The sequence below is a fragment of the Phodopus roborovskii genome, unplaced genomic scaffold, assembly GCF_943737965.1.
Source record: "Phodopus roborovskii unplaced genomic scaffold, PHOROB, whole genome shotgun sequence".
Taxonomy (NCBI): Eukaryota; Metazoa; Chordata; class Mammalia; order Rodentia; family Cricetidae; genus Phodopus; species Phodopus roborovskii.
The window spans coordinates 24,599,149-24,617,913 of NW_026126410.1; the positions used below are offsets into that span (position 1 = coordinate 24,599,149).

Here is an 18,765-nt window from a genome sequence, read left to right on the forward strand (position 1 = left end):
TTTGCCTTAATTTTCCTGCTCTTGGAAGGCAGGGATATTGATCTCCCCTTAAGTCCTTATTAGTAAGAAGGACATGCCTGGTCCTTTCTAAGCCTTTCTGTGCTAAATTTATTTAATCCTCACCTCACTAACTTTGTTACTCCTGTCATTTAACAGCTGAGAGAATAAGGGACCAGAAGGAGGTTAAATATCATGCCCTGTATTGCACACACAGCCAGCGATGCAGCTGGGCTCAACCACAGGCAGAGTACAGCATTAATGCACACCCTTTAGTGAATGACTGAAATTGAATGAAGTTGAATGCCTGAAAATAGTTCTCTCCTCAACTTTATTTGTGAAATGTTGCAGTGGAGTTTATCTTTTTCAATTGCTTCCTTACCTCTAATCAACATTCTCCTTTTCTTTCTTTCTTTTTTTTTTGAGGTGGGAAGGGGGTTCAGCATTAAATCCTGCATCGAAAGTGACATTTTGGGATTTTTACCACACTCCCAATTGTGCTTATATTAGCTCACCTACAATACTTATTGATACACTTCACATATAGATATATTTTAATCTTCTTAAATCTATCTATATCTACACATACACACTCACCCACACATACACACACACAAATACGACTGAAAGAACCTATATATTCCCTGAAAATACATTTTTCTATGGCTCCCCCTCCCCTGCTTATTCCAGTCTATAATTTCAAATTTGATTCCCTACACTGGCCTTTGAGAAAACTTGTTACATTTGCTTACTTATCAATAGTGGCAATGAAGGAATTGGAGAAATGGCTTAGCAGATAAGAGCACTGACTGCTCTTGCAGAGGACCTGGGTTCAACTTCTAGCATGCACATGGTGGCTCATAACTATCAATAACTTCAGTTTTGGGGGATCTGATGTTTTCTTTTGGCTACCACAGGTACTGCATGTACACAGTAAACATACATGTTGGCAAAACACCCATGCACATAAAAACTAAATTGAGTCACATGAACAACCTTACTCTATTATGGTAACATCTGCATTTCACTTTAACCTCTGCTTTGGTGGGTGATGAAGTTTTGAAGTAACTATGAAACTTTTACTATGTGCATGAGGATTATATTTCATTTAACACTGGTTAGTATGAAATCTTACAAGAAGATGAAGTTTGCTTCCAGCAATGTGCACCTACCTGAAATGTACCAACCAATGTGCACCTACACAAAACTGTCCTCTATAAAGTTACCGTAGCACACTGAAATCTAAGCATAGCCTCTCTTGGAGAATGAAATCAAAAGAGACCCATCTTCTAAATGTGCTTAGTTTTTGGTAAAATGTGGTTGGAATACCTTTGACTAGAGAACCGAGGGTTCTCTCAATTTACAGTTCTGAGTAGAGTACATCTGACTAGAGCACTCTTGGCTCTTTGTGTCTATGAATGTGAAGAAAACCAGGGTAACAAAGCAGTTTTTGTAGAATATACTGACAATTGATTACACTGGGAATTTATTATTTGATTTTTGTAATGAAACACAAATTCATAATTAGGGATTTGGGCTTGAAAATGATGTAAGCTGTGCTGTTTGCATTCTGTATCCTGATGATATCATCTAATGCAGAGAGCCGAATGTGTGGCATAAAGTGAACTCAGATGCGAACTAAGTGTTTTCATCTTGTAATAATAGTACCAAGTCAAGGCAACAAATAAGAAATACTTTGCAATGTTTACAAATAGAGAGCAGAGCATTTGTATTATGAGCACAGGGGTGTCTGTCACTGCCAATGACCTCCAACTACAGAATAAGGGCAAAATAGCTACAGCAGACAGGATCTGAACTCTTAACTCCTTTATTCTTCTTGATCCCTTCATTCTGAACAGCAAATTGAATTCATGCAGGAAGTTTGAGGTTTCCCCATCAGAAGGGAATGGATGCTGGAGGATTGGGGATTGCATCTCCATTTGCATTCTGTATGTTGCTCTGCAGCCAGCACAGCTCAACAGTTGCCTTTGGGTTCATGGTCAAGGTCAGATATTGAAAAATTTCTGCTCTCTACTTGAGCTGCCAAGCACAGAAGAGAGTTTAAAAGTCAGAGGACTGCTGCCACACAGGATAGTTTTCTCAGAGTCAAACAGCAGATTGAAGCTTTTTAAAAAATTTTATTACTAATGTGGAATCAGTTTCTAGCCGGTGGAAACAAAATGCAGATGGCTGCCAATATTGGCAGCTGGGACGTGATCCCATGAAACTTTTTGAAGACCAATCAATGAATGAGTGTATGCAGCCACTCTCTCTTAAATATACCATTGAGTTGAAATATAAGTGTTAAATGGCTGAGCATTAAATTTAAATGATGGAGAAGAAAGATGTGCCCAAGGCACTTGCCCTGAGTCAGAGAGGAAAGATCGTCACAGGCTATTGAACCAGACTAGAAGTTTAGAGGTTATCAAGGCAAAGAAAGACCTTGAAAAAGAATCACAGTGACCAGAAAGATTACTAATTGTGTCTAACTGTAAATTGCTGATATGCTGTAACTATTTTAAGTATCACTGATGTGTTTTGGAAATGACAGTCAAGAAAGAGGGATGCGCATTTGGGTTTGCACAGCCATTTAAAAAGTTGTCTTTCTACTTGACACATTTGCTTGCAACATGACCAATTCTATGTCCTTAACTTCCACACCTGTTTCATCAACCTCTTCACCCCCCCCCCTTTGGTGTTTCAGAAATGGAACTACAGCTTGGTTTGAAATTTGTACTGTTTCTATCACTAATAAACTTATGGCTAAACACTGAGCCGAACTCCTGGAATCCAGTTGCATAGAGGGAGGAGTGATGAACAAAGGGGTCAAGAAAAGGCTGGAGACACCCACAAAAACTGCTGACCTGAACAAGGGGGAGCTCATGCACCCCAGTCTGACAGCTGGGAAACTAGCATAGGACTGACACAGACCCCCTGAATGTGGGTGTTAGGAGGACTGGGCAGTCTATGGGGCCTCTGGTAGTGGATCAGTATTTTTCCCTAGTATATGAATGGACTTTGGGAGTCCATTCCCTATGGAGTGATACTCTCTCAGCCTAAACACACTGGGGAGGGCCTAGGCCCTGTTCCAAATGAAATGACAGACTTTGAAGATCCCCCATGGATGGCCTTACCCTTCCTGGGGAGCAGAAAGAGGATGGCATGGGAGTTTAGGGGGCAGAGGAGGAGGGGAAGGAGAGGGAACTGGGATTGATATGTAAAACAAGCTTGTTTCAAATTTAAATACAAAATATTATCATTAAAAAAAGAAAAAAATTGCCTTTACCACAGTCCTCTCTCTGTACTGCATTGTACCCAGTTAGTCCCTAGGGTGGTACCAAATGGTAAGGCATGATCTTGTTTTAATTGCTAGTTCTACTTTTAGAAGTTATGCTTCAAAATAGGCTGTGAAGCAGTAGACATACAGGAGAGGAGAAATAGTGTAATCCGTAGGTGGTCTGACGGTAGATTCTGCCAGCTAGGGTCCTCATGATGTGAGACTTGGCTGACCAGTGTGTAAAAGAACAATAAGTGGTAAACATGTATTAGTTGTATTGTACACACCAGCCTTAGTATGTGTCCAGATGCTGTAACAGAATGTCTGAACCTGGGGGATTTATGAAGAAAAGTTTATTTAGCTTATAATCCTGGGGGATGGGAAAAGCCAAGAAGAGACCATGAGAGACTCTGCATGGGTCAGGTGAGGATTTTGCCATGCTTCAACCTGCAGCATAGAGTCTAGGGCAAGTAGCTGTGGGTGGAAGGTGGAAGAGAGAGGCAGATGGGGACAGGCATTTTATAGGAGCCTATGTTTGTGGCTGCTAACTCACTTCCCCATGAACTACATTAATCCCCTTGGAAGGTTAGAGTTGCCACAATCCAAACCATTCTGAGAGACCCTGGCACCTTTCAATACCCTTCCATCGGCCAACTTTGGCATGAGTTCTGGTGGGGGCAGAACACAGCAGGGGCCAGTGCAGCAAAACTCTTAAAGGGCTGGGCAGAGAGTCTGGGCCAAAGTGATGCTCAGAAAATGTCAGCTATGGCCTCATTTTGGTTTGACACTGCTGCTATTCGAAGCAACAAGTGGCTGAGCGATGCTCTGAATTGCCTATTGAATTAGCGCCAGGAGGTTTCCTCTTTAGCCCCAATCTCTCTCCAAAAGTGACACTAACACGGGAATGAGAGATACTGGTGCCTTGAAATATTGATAAAATATTGCTTGCTGTTGACTAAATTTGGACCACGTAATTATAGAAACAAATAATTGCTCATCCCTAATTTTAAAGGTGTGTTTGGCTGAGGGCGTTTGTTTTTATGGGTTGTTAAAACATTACTGTCTAATTACCAGGAGAAGAATGGCTTCTTGAATTGGGTAGACATTAATTTTAAAGACTCAAGAGACAGCTCTATCAGGACCATTAAGGCCTCAAATAGAACCTAAAACTTCATGATATTAATATACACAGCAGATCAGTTATTGGGAACTCTTTTCCCTCCCTCCACCAAGAAAATTCACTAATTTCCTCAAAGGTAACAGAAAATACTTCTAAATGTACATGGTGCACTAAATTTCACAAATGCATACCTCCTGGCATGTTATTAAAAGGAACCATACTTCAGATACTTCTAGCAGTCTATTTGTTGTGGATGTTGTGTGTGTGTGGGGGGGGGGCTAAAGAATAGCCTATCAATTTTCTAGCCTATCAATTTTCTATAAAGAATAGCTCATCAAGTGGATGAGATTTGCCATGGGCTGTGTAGAATATATGTGAAACTTTTGTAGAACGGGGGCAAATTTGGAGATAAAGAACAAAACAAAGCAACCCCCACCCCTCAAAAAGAAAGCAACCCCCCACCCCTCACACACTCAACATTCATCTTTGACTAGTGAATGCCTCCATCTTCAAAATCTGGCCCTGACTACTGCTACCTGGGTATGAAACACTCTCAAATGGATGCGGAGAAAGAAATGCTAGATTCTGTGAAGCTGGCCCAGGGGGTGTGGGGATTTCTGGGAAAGAAGAATCGATACGCCTTCTTCCAGATTTTCTATTAAGTTAACATAAGCCAGAGATCACACGAGTGGATGCAGAGTAAAGTCAAACACTCTCCCTTCACCCTCTAATAAAAACCACGTATTCTGTGTTTCCTGGGTCATCAGTGCCTCTTCATGTGCTTGGTTGTCGACTCTCTAACGTTTGGACTCTTTGGACTTCAGATTTTTGCCCTTTTCATATCTGCTGGCAATTACCTGGGAGGGCCCTCTGCACTGAGCACTAACCCTCGATTTGTCTTGACAATGGGGTCCACTTTCACCTTCTCTAGAGGGCTTTGCCAAACCTCAAAGCCTGGCCACCCTCACTCCTTTATTTTTTCATAACTCTTTGTGGGTGTCCCTTTGCCACTGAGCTGGACAATGTTGTTATCATGACTGACAGTTGTATCCCCTAGGGCTGTGGTTCTGAAAATTGACAACATGTCAGGATCATTAGTACGTAATTATAAGCCAACTAATTCAGACTCTCCAGGGAATAGAGACCTGGGCAAAGCATCTTTAAAAGTAGCAGTACTCAAACTTTTAATCTGCAAACTGCTCACCCAGGGACTCCGATTCAGTGACAATTAGGTAGAGCCTGAGAATGTGCCTTTCCAAGGAGGTCTGATGGATACTACTTTGCTGAAGCATCCCAAGATTGCTCCCCTAAACCAATAGTCTCACTTATACCTGGATACAGGTTTCTATCTTAATCTCTCACACTATTACCATACCTGGGACTCTTCATATCCAGTTAGCTCTAGCTGCCACCACAATTTTAGGTTTTTTTCCATAAGCGCATTCCATTTCTGCCTTGTACTTGTGTTTATGTTCATTTCATAGAATACAGCAGAAGGCTGAGGAACATGAGGACAAGAGGACAAATGTCACCTCTGTTCCTTGTTTCCCAGTATGGATCTCACAGTTCCCTTCATTACTGCCCTAGCCTTGGTCTCTTTCCTTGCTAGCCTCATGTTTTCAATCCTTCTCCACTGCACCTTTGACTCCCTTTGAATAGATCAACACAAATGCAATCAGATGTCTACAAGGCGAAGTGTTTTCCTTCAACTTAAATGGTGTTTGTTCAAGTCCATGACTTTTCTTCAGTGAGTGTTTCTGCCCTTCCCGGTGCAGACTGGCTCCATTTCTTTAGTTTTAGGCAAAACTATGCTAGGCTCTGAGTAATTACTGTTTGCAGCACTGATGACTTACAGCCTTTGTGTAGGTTCACACAACTTAACTACAGTCTATGGCTCCCAGAACTCTCAACAAGGCTGCCTGGTTGCTACAGGGTACTCAGAAGGAGAGAAGGTAAAATGTCAAAGCCACATAGCAACTCTGACTTCTGTCCACCAATTTGCCATTATTAGCTAAAGGTAGTTCATGGATTTTACAGAGGGTGGCACTATATTCCTTTTGATGATGTCATACTGAGTACCCAGATTCCTGTTAATGGCATTTATAGTGTAAATGTCATGGTAAAAAAGGGCAGGTAGGGAGTGAAATCCAATCTGTTTGAGAAGGTGTTCAACACCATGTAAGTGACTGTGATTAGGAATAAAATAAAAATATTAGTTTTTGTTAACTTAGATATATTATCTTTTCAAAGGGTTATTGAACTGTTAGAAAATGAATTCTTATTGAGTTGTTTTGGTCTGTTTACTACATGACACCATTAGATATTTGTTTCTGCCCAAGGCCAGCCTGAGAAACAGCCCTGTGACCTGAGAGAACTTTGGAATCTCTGCTTTAGTCCCGTGTTTTTTTTTTCTCTAAGGTTTCCAGACACAATTAGTCTGGGATAGTCTCATCAGTTGTCTTTTCTTCCTAGTTAGTTGAAGTTAAAAGTTGTCCTATGTGTTGTAATGCTGTAGTTTCTCCCTTTCTTTTGCTTTTTTTTTTGGGGGGGGGGGAAAGGTTGGAGGATAGAACATGGGGCCTTGGCATGTTTAGGCAAGCATTCTACTAATAAGCTACCTCTTCTGCTTTTCCTCTTTCTTTTTGTAAAATCTGTTCTTATTTTCTTCTACTTTTAATTAGAATAGAGACCAATTTGTCTGTTGGTATCACATTACTGCAGAGACAGATCTGGAAAATAGCCATGTCAGCAGTCTGAGAAGGACTCTTCTTCCCTGGCAGCAGCCCTGGGTGGAAGGACAATGTCAGTTCTTGCTTTTGATATTTTCCTTCTCTAGTTAATATCCCCTTGAGTTGTTATGATTTAAAGAGGAGGAAGGGCAGCAGAAAATGGCAGAAGACAGTGAGGAGTAAGGAGGGCAATGGTGTCTTGCTGCCAATTGACTATCCAGATTCAATGAGTGTGGGGAAAGCTATGATAGTGAAGGGATTTCACCATTAATCACCACATTTTTCAGCCACTGAGATTTGCTAATTACCTTATTTTGCTTTTGCAGTGTCAGAGAGCTCAACATTCAACTTCACTTCATTATACACAGACTTAGTGGGGCATGTGCAATGAAGTTCTCAACGTTTAGAGACTTCAAGCACACACTGTGTATTGGCCAATGGTGCTCATCTTCCTGGTGTTCCCCTGCAACTCTAGCTGGGGATACAGCTGCCTGCACTTCCCAGGTGAAGAAACCAAAGCCTGGAAGGCTTGTTTAGCCACTCACAGTCCTGGCAACTGGCAGCTTAGTGATGAAGTTTTGGACCTGTACATCCATAGCTTGCAACTTTCCTCTGTGACTATTTTCCCCATCACAATTATAATCATGAAACCCATTCTTGTGCATTTTTACCCATTGCTTCTGCTACCATCTTGGACTTCAAGAATCTGTGTTATTATTGAAATAAGATGGTATCACAATTTGAGAAGGAAAAAAAAGTGGGGGAGGGGATTTCAATCATTTTTGACAAAGTGCTTTTTAAAGCTTAATCTTCTATGGTAATAATGCTCTTTGCATTGTTAAAGTACTTTAAAGATTAAAATAAAAACTATTACTCTATTAACACAGTGGCATCAAGTGGCACAGAGGAAATGAAATATAAGCAGGAAAGATTCTTTCTTTAGTGGTCCCAGCAGGTGAGTTGCAAAGCAAATTGGTGACAAGATCCTTGGGGCATCAGTGTTGCTGTTCACCATGTCTCTGGATACTTTTTTCCTCTCTTACTTTATTCCACATTAATAATTCACAGCACTGGAACATTGCCTGGCTACCTCAACCCAAACCTCCTTCGTTTATAGTGGTAAATACTTAAGGAGAATATTTGCACAGAGTTATTCAGGGGTATTTGATCACAGACTGAAATGTGAACATGCAGCCTTAGGAATCTGCAAAATTTATGCTGTTTGCATGCTGTCCTGATGAAGGTGTTTTAAAATCAATCATAGGCAAGGGCATTTTATCATCTGTATTTTTTATGTTCATTCTCAGTTTAAGAGATGTGTGAGAATTATTTTCTTACCCATACCACCCAATGAGATGCAGAATCTGCAAGCTATGTACTGGATACCCTGGCTTGTCTTTTACATCTTTGCCTAGGTCAAATTTTCTACAGCAAGATAGCTTTTGATGTGAGTAGATACCACTTATCAGGACAGCTGAAGGATTCTGCCTCGCCAAATGAGTCCAGAGCCTCACTCATCCCTCTCCTTTCTAGTCAATAAAATGGTCAGTCGTTGTAACCTAGAAATAGCACCTTTGTATAACATGCATCTTTCATCAACCTTGTTATAGTTATGTCCTAAGAATTTGAGATGCTTGGTTCTGGCCAGTTATCTGGTATAAAACTAACCACTCCCACTTGAAGCAACAGTAACGGCTATACCTAACTTCTGGGGCTAAATTTGGCCAAGAAAAGGCAACTTTTGTTCTGAGAGTTATGGGTGCAGGCAGAAGCAGAGTTAAGAAACAGTTAAAGTGACTCAGTCTCAGAATGTTTGCTTTCAAATTGAGAAAAAGGACTTGCTTTCCTCACAGCAAAATTGTTCCATTTCTAGTTTTAATAGGTCCTACTTTACAGACTAGTTGGACCCCATTTTTCCAGCTAAAGTAAAAAAAATTAAAGGATTTATGATAATCCTCCGGTGGATGGTTGTGGGCGGTTCGTTTTCCACCAGAGCTTTCGCTCTCTTTTGCGCTGCTAATATTTCTCAGCATCTTGCTACACTTTCATCCAGCAACTACTCAAGCGAGGAGAGAAAAAGTCTCACCAGATAAACAACAATTCATACTGTATTGGGGAGTAGTTTACACCCTCCCTGTCTGTTTCTTAGCAGTAACTTCTTGAGGCTTTTAAGTCTAGACTGTCAAAGTACCCAAAGGAATCCTACCTTGCCCACGTACTGATAATCGGATCCTGTGTATTCCTCCAGGAGGAAGAACTGATTCCACATCCAACTCCTTTTCGAACGGCTCAGCTCACTCCTGCTGTTTGCAGAGAGCTCCAGGGCCCTCCTCTTTGCTGGGAAACCACTAGTCCTTTTAGATAACGGGCTTGAGAAAGTTGGGTAGGATTGGTTGACCCAAAAGAGCATCAAGATGTACGGATAAGTTCTCATGCTGGTGGCAAGGCAGGCACCCGAGTCTCTGGACAGTGAATTTCCCTTTCCTTACAGAGCCTCTTTACTGCACTGGATCCAGGCTCATTCCTTCTCTTCTCGTCCTTAGTGTTCTTTGCTTGGCTCTCAGGAGGTATCTGGAAAGAATAAGAACGTATCAAGCAGTTTTAGAGATGCTTAAGATTCAGTGTTAGAGCAAATAGGCAGGAAAAAGAGCACAGAGATTTGAATAGCAAAATAACAATAAATTTGGCTATCAATTTTGAAATGAGGAAAACAGTCTTTTAGGTATGCAGAATGGGATATGCAGTATGGGAGGCACAAGCCCAGCAGGAAATGCTCTTTCTGGTTTTCCTTTTATATCTCACACAAATCCGACTTTAAGTAATAGCTTTGCTAGAGTTCAACGTATCACGATGGATCATTTCACTACTCGTTTGCTTTGGAATATGTGGGCTGAGATCTGGTTAGAAATGACTCGTTTGTTTTTCTGATTCTATTTGCATATTTATCTCCATGAGCAAGTCCAAGGCAAAGAATACCACAGACAATTTCAATTCAACTGAAAGTGGATCGTTTTGAAGTTGCACTGGAATAGACTGAGCACCTGTGATGTGCCAGGCATGAGGGGAGGCAGAACATGCTCTGCAGACTCTTGGCTGAGGAGATATGCTCTGATGGATCAGCCGGGTCAAATAAGGTTGGAAAATACCATATGCCTTTGCTTCAAAAATGTACTTTGCAGAGGGAAGTTTCTGGAGTGATCTATGGATCAATCTGTCTATCTATTTATCCATCCATATATATGTATTTCTTTCTTTTTTTTGTAATGGTGTTAGTAAGCTTGTATTTAATCCAAAAACTTTGCAAACTTGACCAGGCACCTCCCCTGTTCCTCTGCAGCCTGCTGTACCGTGAGACCTATTTATACTATGAAAAATTATATAGAATTTATATTTAAGAGCCCTATAATGTACTTTATGTTGGTCAATATTCTTGTGCTGTTTGAGCTCACTGAGAAACTGACTTTAGAAATTTAGTTGTCTCATAATGTTACTGAAGATCCCTTGTTTGGGGATAGATTGCTCCCATAACTCTGTGACAGGGAGGAAAGAGACCAGAAAAGCAGCCCAAGAGTAAAATACACTGTGTCTTAAAGGACAGCTAAAAGGTGAGCCACTTCCACCTGAGGTGATATTTGTCTGTCCCATGCCAGGAAAATGCCTTCAGTGGAAACAGGGAGTTGCATGTTGAATGCTCATCCATGGAAAGAAAACTCAACTGGGAACTCAGCTGACTTCGGCAATGTCTTCAGTCAATTTGTTTTCTGGATTTGATAAACCCTGATTTGATGGTCTTTTGTTTGTTCTCTGTCAGGCTACCCTAGTCATCGTGCTGAAGGCTTCGAGTTCCTGGTTTGATGACGTCTATCTGCTGTTTCTACCTATCAGGTACTTACTATTTATCACTGTACTTCTTCTTATGATAGACTTAGTGAATTCACTCATTTGAAACTAAAAGAATGGCTATGATAGACCATTTCCCAGATCATACAAATTAAACTTGTAAGAGGTAAGTAATATTCCAATTTCCTTAGGTAATCCTTGAATTGTATCTTCAAATTTCATTTGTATTGTCAGCAATCAAATTGTTCAAATAGTTTCTTATTTTACAAATGCATTAAGCATATTCCAGTAACATAGCAAGGACTACTGACTGTGTGATTTTTTTTTTTCAGAAAAGTCAGCTATTAAACAATGTGGGCAATTATTTTCCATAGCAAATATTAATTTTCAAGAACACAACCTATTATTTAAAAAGTCCTGGAGCCGAACTCTTGGCAAAGATGTCCAGTTTGATTCAATGGCTTATGTAATTAAAGTCATACATGCCACATCTCATTCCAATAAGCTCCTCCTGCTTTGGCCTCCAAAGAATGCTGGCATTATAGCCCTGCCCCACCATATCTGACCTACATTCCTTGAAAAATGGAAGCCAATGAATCCAAAAGATGACACATTTATCTTACTATTTGAATATTTTCTTGAATAATGCACCAATAACTCCAAGAACTTTGTGATGAGAACCAATGGTTACTGGGCGAGGGCATCTTCTATAAACCATGCAGATAAACACCATTAGTAATCAGTCCAGTGTGTTGGTTTCTTCTTGATTCCTACTATCCTATCACACCAATGTACATAACTGACAAGGGTTTTAACTTTGAGTTGTTTTTTCACTGCAGCCGTGAGTAATTATAGACATTTAACATGGTACTGAAAGCATCCTATTAGGAGGGAGGTGAAATATTCCATCATGTTCAGCATCTTTAAACCTTTATTCGATTATTATGCATCTTCCTGACAGCAGGCTGGGGAAGTTGAAAGTTTCACAGGTGACAGAGTTTGCACTGTGACTATTAGTCAAGTTGGAGTAATGCCAGGCCACAATACACTCATCAGGCTTCTGCCTCAGCACAGGTGTGGTATGACCTAAGATGGGTTAGCTAGGGATGTTTCTTCCTTCTCTTGTTGGTAGGAGCAGTGAAGGGACTGAGAGAGCATGTGGAGAAAAGCTCTCTGGAGACACTTTTTCATTTTTAGAAATACAGATTACACTGAGGTTGATTCAGTGAAAATTACATTTTTCTTAATTTCCCACATCCACCATTATTTGCAAAGACAAATCCTGCAGTGAAGAATTACACGTCTGCTGCTCTGCTCTGTGTGTGCCCCATGGTGCTGGCAGTAGAGAGGGCTGCAGAGAATGGAGGTGTCAGCTGTTGAAAAGCCGACTCCTAAAGGCCATTCTAAAGAAGAATCGATCCCTGTGGGTGTTGTATGCAAACTCTACAAGCTGTTGCCACTTGAATATTAAATATTAGTTCTTTTTTAATACCACAGATACCAAAATGTCAAGTATTTCATTTTTTTTTCTTAGTTAGGAGTGAGCTTTTAAAGCGATGCAAATTTAAGCAGTTTCCATGTTCACTGTAACATTAGTATTGCTATGATCCAGCTCCTGTATCAATCTGACAGGCAGAGACCTAATGAAAAACTCAATATGCAAAATGCAATGACAACGATCTGCTCATATTTGATGTTAGCTTTTTAGAAGGGCATATTTCTATGTAATTTTATCTCTGTGAATTTGGGAAAATTGCCTAGTTCCATTTGACCTCAGATTTTTCTTTTGTTGGCGGGATTATTTTAGTATCTGCTCTAGAGAGGGGCAGTTTGAGGAGTAAACAATTAATTACGTGCAAAGAACCTGAGATGGTGCCTGCCACTTAAAAATGTATTGCTAAATACTATTATTATTCTTGTTAATACCACTTGCATCGCAACCACAGATCCAAATATAACACACTGGAAGAGTCTGAAGACAGTCAGGTCCCTCTTAGGACTAAATGTTTTTGCATTGTCTGGAAAGCACCTCCAAGCGACTCAGAATTTTTTTAGAATTCAGGAATAGAAGCACTTTAGAGGTGAGGTAAACCCATTCAATAATTGTGCACTTTTGTGTGGCATTCAGTTCAACCCTGACATACCCTAGCCAAGTGACCACTGCTCACATGAAGGAAGGGAACATGGACAAAAAGCTGAGTGCACTAGAAGAGTCATACATTCATAGATCGTGTATGTTTTTCTTCTTGTCTGTCTTACAATGTTAAGATTAAAAAAAAAATCTTTCCTTTATCCAGGTGTAAAAAATACCAGAGCCAGCTTCAACTTAGTTCTGGCTTTGTACAAATGGTCTTGGTAATGAACATGCTGACGCGATTCTCATGAAGTGTTAGATAAGGATGTGATAAGATGAGAATGAATGCTATTTACATTTTAGATTTTGCCTTATTCAAAATTATGAATTGGGAAAAACTTGAACGTGCTCCAAACACATGTCTTTAATGTACAACAGCAATAACAACAGCAACCACCTCCCCAGGGTCCAAGGTGTTGAAGGTCAGGAACTCAGGCACAGAAGTGCTGAGAAGCAGCAGAACTTTGGGGAGTGTGGGAGGCTGGGCATTCCTGAGTAGTGGGGATAGGAAGGAAGCATGTGGCAAACTAAAGGATGTGAGGCTTACTCTGTAGTCTCCCCAAGTCAGCTGGAAGGACAAAGAACTGAGGGCATGCACTCATATGGGATTTTAAAATTGTGGGCATACTGTTCATTCAGGAAAGAGCCAGAAGATAGATGGTGGGGGTGGGGAGAGCACAACAAAGTAGAGGCTGTGCCAGTGTACCACCCATACCCCTCCTTTCATGCCTGTTGGCATCAAGAGCAGGTAGGCACATAAACAATGTCATAAGAACTCAACTTGAACTGTCTAATTACAGTCAGATGGTAGCTTATGAAGACTCTGATTCTACTTGGGATTTTCTTTTGGGAGAAAAGTTGTTTTTTCTTAAAGGCAATTGTTGCTTTGTAAATGTGCTTAATCCAGAGACACAGTTTGAATCTCATAGAATCTTGATTTTAGTGAAATTCAGAAGATAATTAAGATGTTTATGTATAGTAGGGCAAGACCCCCCACAATGTTAGTAATTACACACACGGAGATTGCATTTGCCCAGAAGACAATATGAACTTTAGTCGGCAAAGGATGCTTAGTCAAGGAGGCTGGAGAGATGGCTTAGTGGTTAAGAGGAATGGCTATTCTTCCAGAGGACCCAGGTTTAATTCCTACCACTTATATGGGAGCTTACAACTCTCTGGAGGTCCAGTTCCAGATCTGACACCCTCACATAGACACACATGCAGGCAAAACACCAATGCATGTAAAATAAAAATAAATATCATTAAAAAAATACTTAGTCAAGCTCAGGTTTTACTCATGGATGCCATTTAGAAAGTTAGATCTATAAATTCAGGTTCTACCAATTTCCAATGATTAATCTAGAAGCTGAGTTGATACTCTTCATTGATTAGCAAAGCCTTTCACTTAGATTTCAGACTTTAATAATATGAAAAATGTTTCATTGGATGTCTAGAGTGAGAAGGAGAATTACAAGGTCTTTGAGTTCCCTAGGGCACTTTGGAATCACCTTTCATTCACAAATCATTAATATGCTAATTAGAAAATGTCTCCATTGATTGAATTGCTTCTCTGGTGACTTATGTTTGCTAACAGTTTGAACGACTTGACTGTGTTATCAGGTTTTGATGCTGATTCCATTACACTATTTACAGACAAATAATATTAGATATATTGAAAGAGATATAATTACACTAATGCTTTAAAGTTCAGAGTTAGCATATATTTATTTGCCCTAGTGTTCTTGACTAATTCCAATCAGGACAATGTTTTTATATTCTCTCTAATGTACAAATGAAACCAAACACATACATTGTTTTGTATGTGGGGTCTTCAATTTGGTATTGAAAGTGCAGCACTGTTGTGAACCTACTTCAGCCTCTGACCGTAGTAAAAGAATTTAAAAAATTGATTATGAGATTATTTCTTCAGATAAATGATGTTGAGTATATGTATCTGTATAATAGCATAATATTTTGCTTGAGGCTACCCACAGAAAACATTGCTATGAAAATCATCTATACTAAGCATCCAAGTTATAAGCATAGTTTTTTTTTTTTTAGCCAATGTACCATCAGTCCCTTATTAATTTCTAGTGCCTTTCCTTTTCCACTTTATAATTAATGGCGTAGAAAACAGCTGATTGTTTATAAGTACTTCGCTTTATTCCTGACCCCACTGCACTCCAACTGAGAGTATGACATTCTTTTTAAAAATTATCATTGGACAGTTTCATATAGTAACATAAACAAATTTTAGTCGTTTGCATCCCTCATTCCCCTGTCCATCCCTCTCCCTCTCCTGTTAAAACCAATCTTTCCCCAACATCTCCCTCCTGCTTGAATGCCTTCTTTCTGTGTGGTACACGATGTTGAATTAAGGGTTTTGTGCCTGAGTGTGGGTAGAAGATTATTTAGTGGAGCAAGGGCAACTATCAGTGGCTGTACCACTGTGTGTTATGGCACCCTCAACTCTCAATAGTCCTTTAGGGAGGGGAGTGGCCTCATCGGCCATCCCCTGTTCCTCATGAAGTGGAGACAGGCCTAGGCTTGTGCAGGTCCTGTACAGATAACCACAGCTTCAGTGAGGGAATGAGTACAGCTGCTGTGTCACATCTAGGTGACATCTTTTTGCTGCGCGCCTCCTCGTGTGCTAGCAGCCCTTACATTCTTTCTGCTCTGTCTGAACGTGATCTCTAGTCCCACTTTGGTGCACGGGGTCAGGATACTGTTTATTTAGAACATTAAAATCTAGCTAGTTAAAGAACACATTAAAAAAAAAAAGAATTCAATAGCCAATTAAGTTTGTTTCAGATTAATTTTTTTTCAGTCACTCAACAAACTTGGCTGAATGGGTTGTCATCAGCTGCGACTGAAAATGTGTCTATTGGACATGGAGGATCTGCTGGGGATGGTGACAGGAGGATAGCCCCATCACAAACTATTTGGTAGGGATTTCACTTGAAGTCTTCATTTCTAAACCCCCATTTCATTTTCCTGCAAATGTCAAAGTCACTGTTGAGTAAAATTGGTTCCGTTTCATGTGTGTAATGAACTCCACTGAAATGTGTCAAGCGGCTTTGGCACCTCTTGCCATGTAGCACTTCTCTTGTGCCAATGAATCATCATGGCAGCAGCCCTCAAATGGTGCCTGGGTTTTTTGTAAATGTTTGTATTTGTGAATAACATGCCAAGCTGTTTGCAAACGGATGCATTTCCAGATGAAGCCATTTCGACAGTATTACTCTCATTCTAAAATCATATTCCACACATTAGATTAATGAAGATAAAATCAAATGTGGCATAGAACACAAAGCAGGGTTTCATATATAGTTGGGGGCCTAAGGAGTACTTGGTTTGGAATATATAGGACATGTGAATCAAAGATAACTTCTTGTTCTTCATGTAGAAAAATGCCTAAATTATGTTATTGTCAGAGAAATGATCTCAGTGTGGATGGAGACTAGACTCTGCATGCTATATGTCTGGGTCAAGAATCTCAGTTTTGCCCGATAATAGCTGAACAAATAGAAGGTCTCAGTTTTTTTTTTTTTTTAAATTCATAGTAGCTACCACTCAGATGCCTGCAAAGATGAAATGCATTTGAGTATGTGTGGTTTGACAATGACTTAGTGAAGGGTACATGTAGGCCATCCTTGAACTATGTATTGCTGCTCAAGCATTTTTATTTTGTCTTTTAAAAATCAGGCATCACCTACTCACAGTCACAAACTAAAAGGAAAAGCCACAGGAGAAGATATGCTCACTGATGTAATAGGGCATGACTATCATGGCATCACCAACTGCTCTCAGATTGGATTTGAAGCCAGTTCAATAGGAGGGAATACATACCCAGTACTGTAAATCCAGTTAAAAACCCCTGGTTTGGGAGGTTGGGGAGAACTCACTACATGGTGTTTAGCAACATTGACATGGTACCAAACTGTCATCAAAATGTTGTTGATAGCCATAGATGCTGCTCTCAATCTGCGTCAGAGAAGCTTTTGTTCCTAGTGAGTGGTGTTGAATGGAGATGCTCATAGCTGCTCAAGATGCTTAGAATAAATGATAGACAAGTGCGCATCCCTAAGCAGGACATCTCTATCACCCCTTCTATGGGTCAGGTAGCACTGTGGGAGAGGGAGCAGAACATATGGATGGGCCTGAAGGAAGCAATGCTATCTTCAGGGCATTACAGGGCATCACAAAAAGTATCTCACAGCAGCTGAAAATGTTTCCTCTGGGCCTATGTAGATTGGGTGTGTTGACAGCCAATTATGTACTGGGGCAGGGTTCACAAGGCACTAATGAACTATTGGCAACTGATGGACTCTGGGATAGTCAGTATCTTCAGCTATATACTTATGAGTAGCCTACCAGACTCCAGTGGATAGTTCCACACATGTGGCCCCACAAAGGGTCTTGGTTAAAATCAGTAGGGGCATGAAACAAAACAAAAGGGCATGAGAAGGAGATCTGTGGAGAGGAGGTGGATGGAGGATAGAGTAAACAGAATACACTATATATGTATATGACATAATTAAAGAACAGGTTTAATCAGTTTATAAAGTAAATAAAAATTTTGAATCATGTTCAAAATTTAGTTTAAAATGAACTAACCCTGAAACTCAGTGGTCCTCACTATTATTTATGGAGTGGAGATCTGCTCTCTCCAGCAGTCCTTCCTGCTTGCCACAGTCTACACTGCTCCTTATTGTTTTCCCTCATGAGGGCTGCTTATGTTTAACTGTCATTTGTCACCTTGCTCTCATGGATCCACTTGCAACATTCCCTCATGTATCTTGTCTGGCTCCTGGGGGCCTTCAGGCATGTGAGCCCTGTCTTTCTCTAAAAGGACTTACTGATGCAAAGAAAGGAAAAGAGAAAGTATTTTATACTTTTAATTAGCTGTTCATGGCAGGAATTTTAAACAGTTTTGTAGCAGACCATATGTTTAGGCTACAGAAATGTATGAAGACTTGGTTTCATATTCTCCTCTGTTTATATGTTAGTTTTCTCTGGCTGTGACATTAATTTTTATTTATTTTTTTTGACATGTAGCCACTTAAGACAGTACAACTTAAATGAGAACGGGAGATGTCAAAACTCACTAATCAATTAGCATAAATGGCTTCTAGACTTCAATGGGTTTGCTCTTCCTTCAGTCCTTAACGAAAGAGCAGCCTGGAAGAATTTGCTGGTAGCTATGAGTGAGCAGGGGACAGGGTATTTTTGTTGGTATGAGAAGGTCAACAGGTCTAGACTTATTACATTACGTAAGGAACCACATGATTGGGTGTGTCATTGAGTAGCTGTAGGTATATACAGTCAAGGTATATACATCATAGGTATATACAGTCAAGGTTTATACTTATATAAAGTGTAATGAAGAGTGGAATTATTATTTTTGCTGATGCAACTTATTTGTTCTTATATCAAGTCTCTTAATGAATGTTTTACATTTATCAGTGATGTCTAACTCACTTATACTATTCTGGTTAACATTTAATGGGCCCTGTCTAGAAGCCATTTATGCTTGCCAGATCCACAATAAATATATCATGATGATCCTATGAGCAGAATAGAAACTGAAGCTCATAGAGGTAGAGAAACTTGTTCAAGATCATTCAGTAAACATTATGATAACATTAAACCCTAACAGAGCCATCAG

General features: G+C 40.1%; 1 protein-coding gene across 2 annotated transcripts in view; it reads right to left on the reverse strand.

Annotated features, from left to right (window-relative positions):
• The window catches only part of LOC127220663 (cadherin-6), a 54,878-nt gene extending 45,309 nt beyond the window's left edge, over nucleotides 1-9,569 (reverse strand). For both annotated transcript variants that reach the window (XM_051182577.1, XM_051182578.1), the window contains exon 1: nucleotides 9,330-9,569. In XM_051182577.1, coding sequence (XP_051038534.1) covers nucleotides 9,330-9,557 — 228 coding nt within the window. In that variant the 5' untranslated portion in view covers nucleotides 9,558-9,569. The remainder of the gene's footprint in view (nucleotides 1-9,329) is intronic.
• Between the last annotated feature and the right edge of the window lie 9,196 nt (nucleotides 9,570-18,765).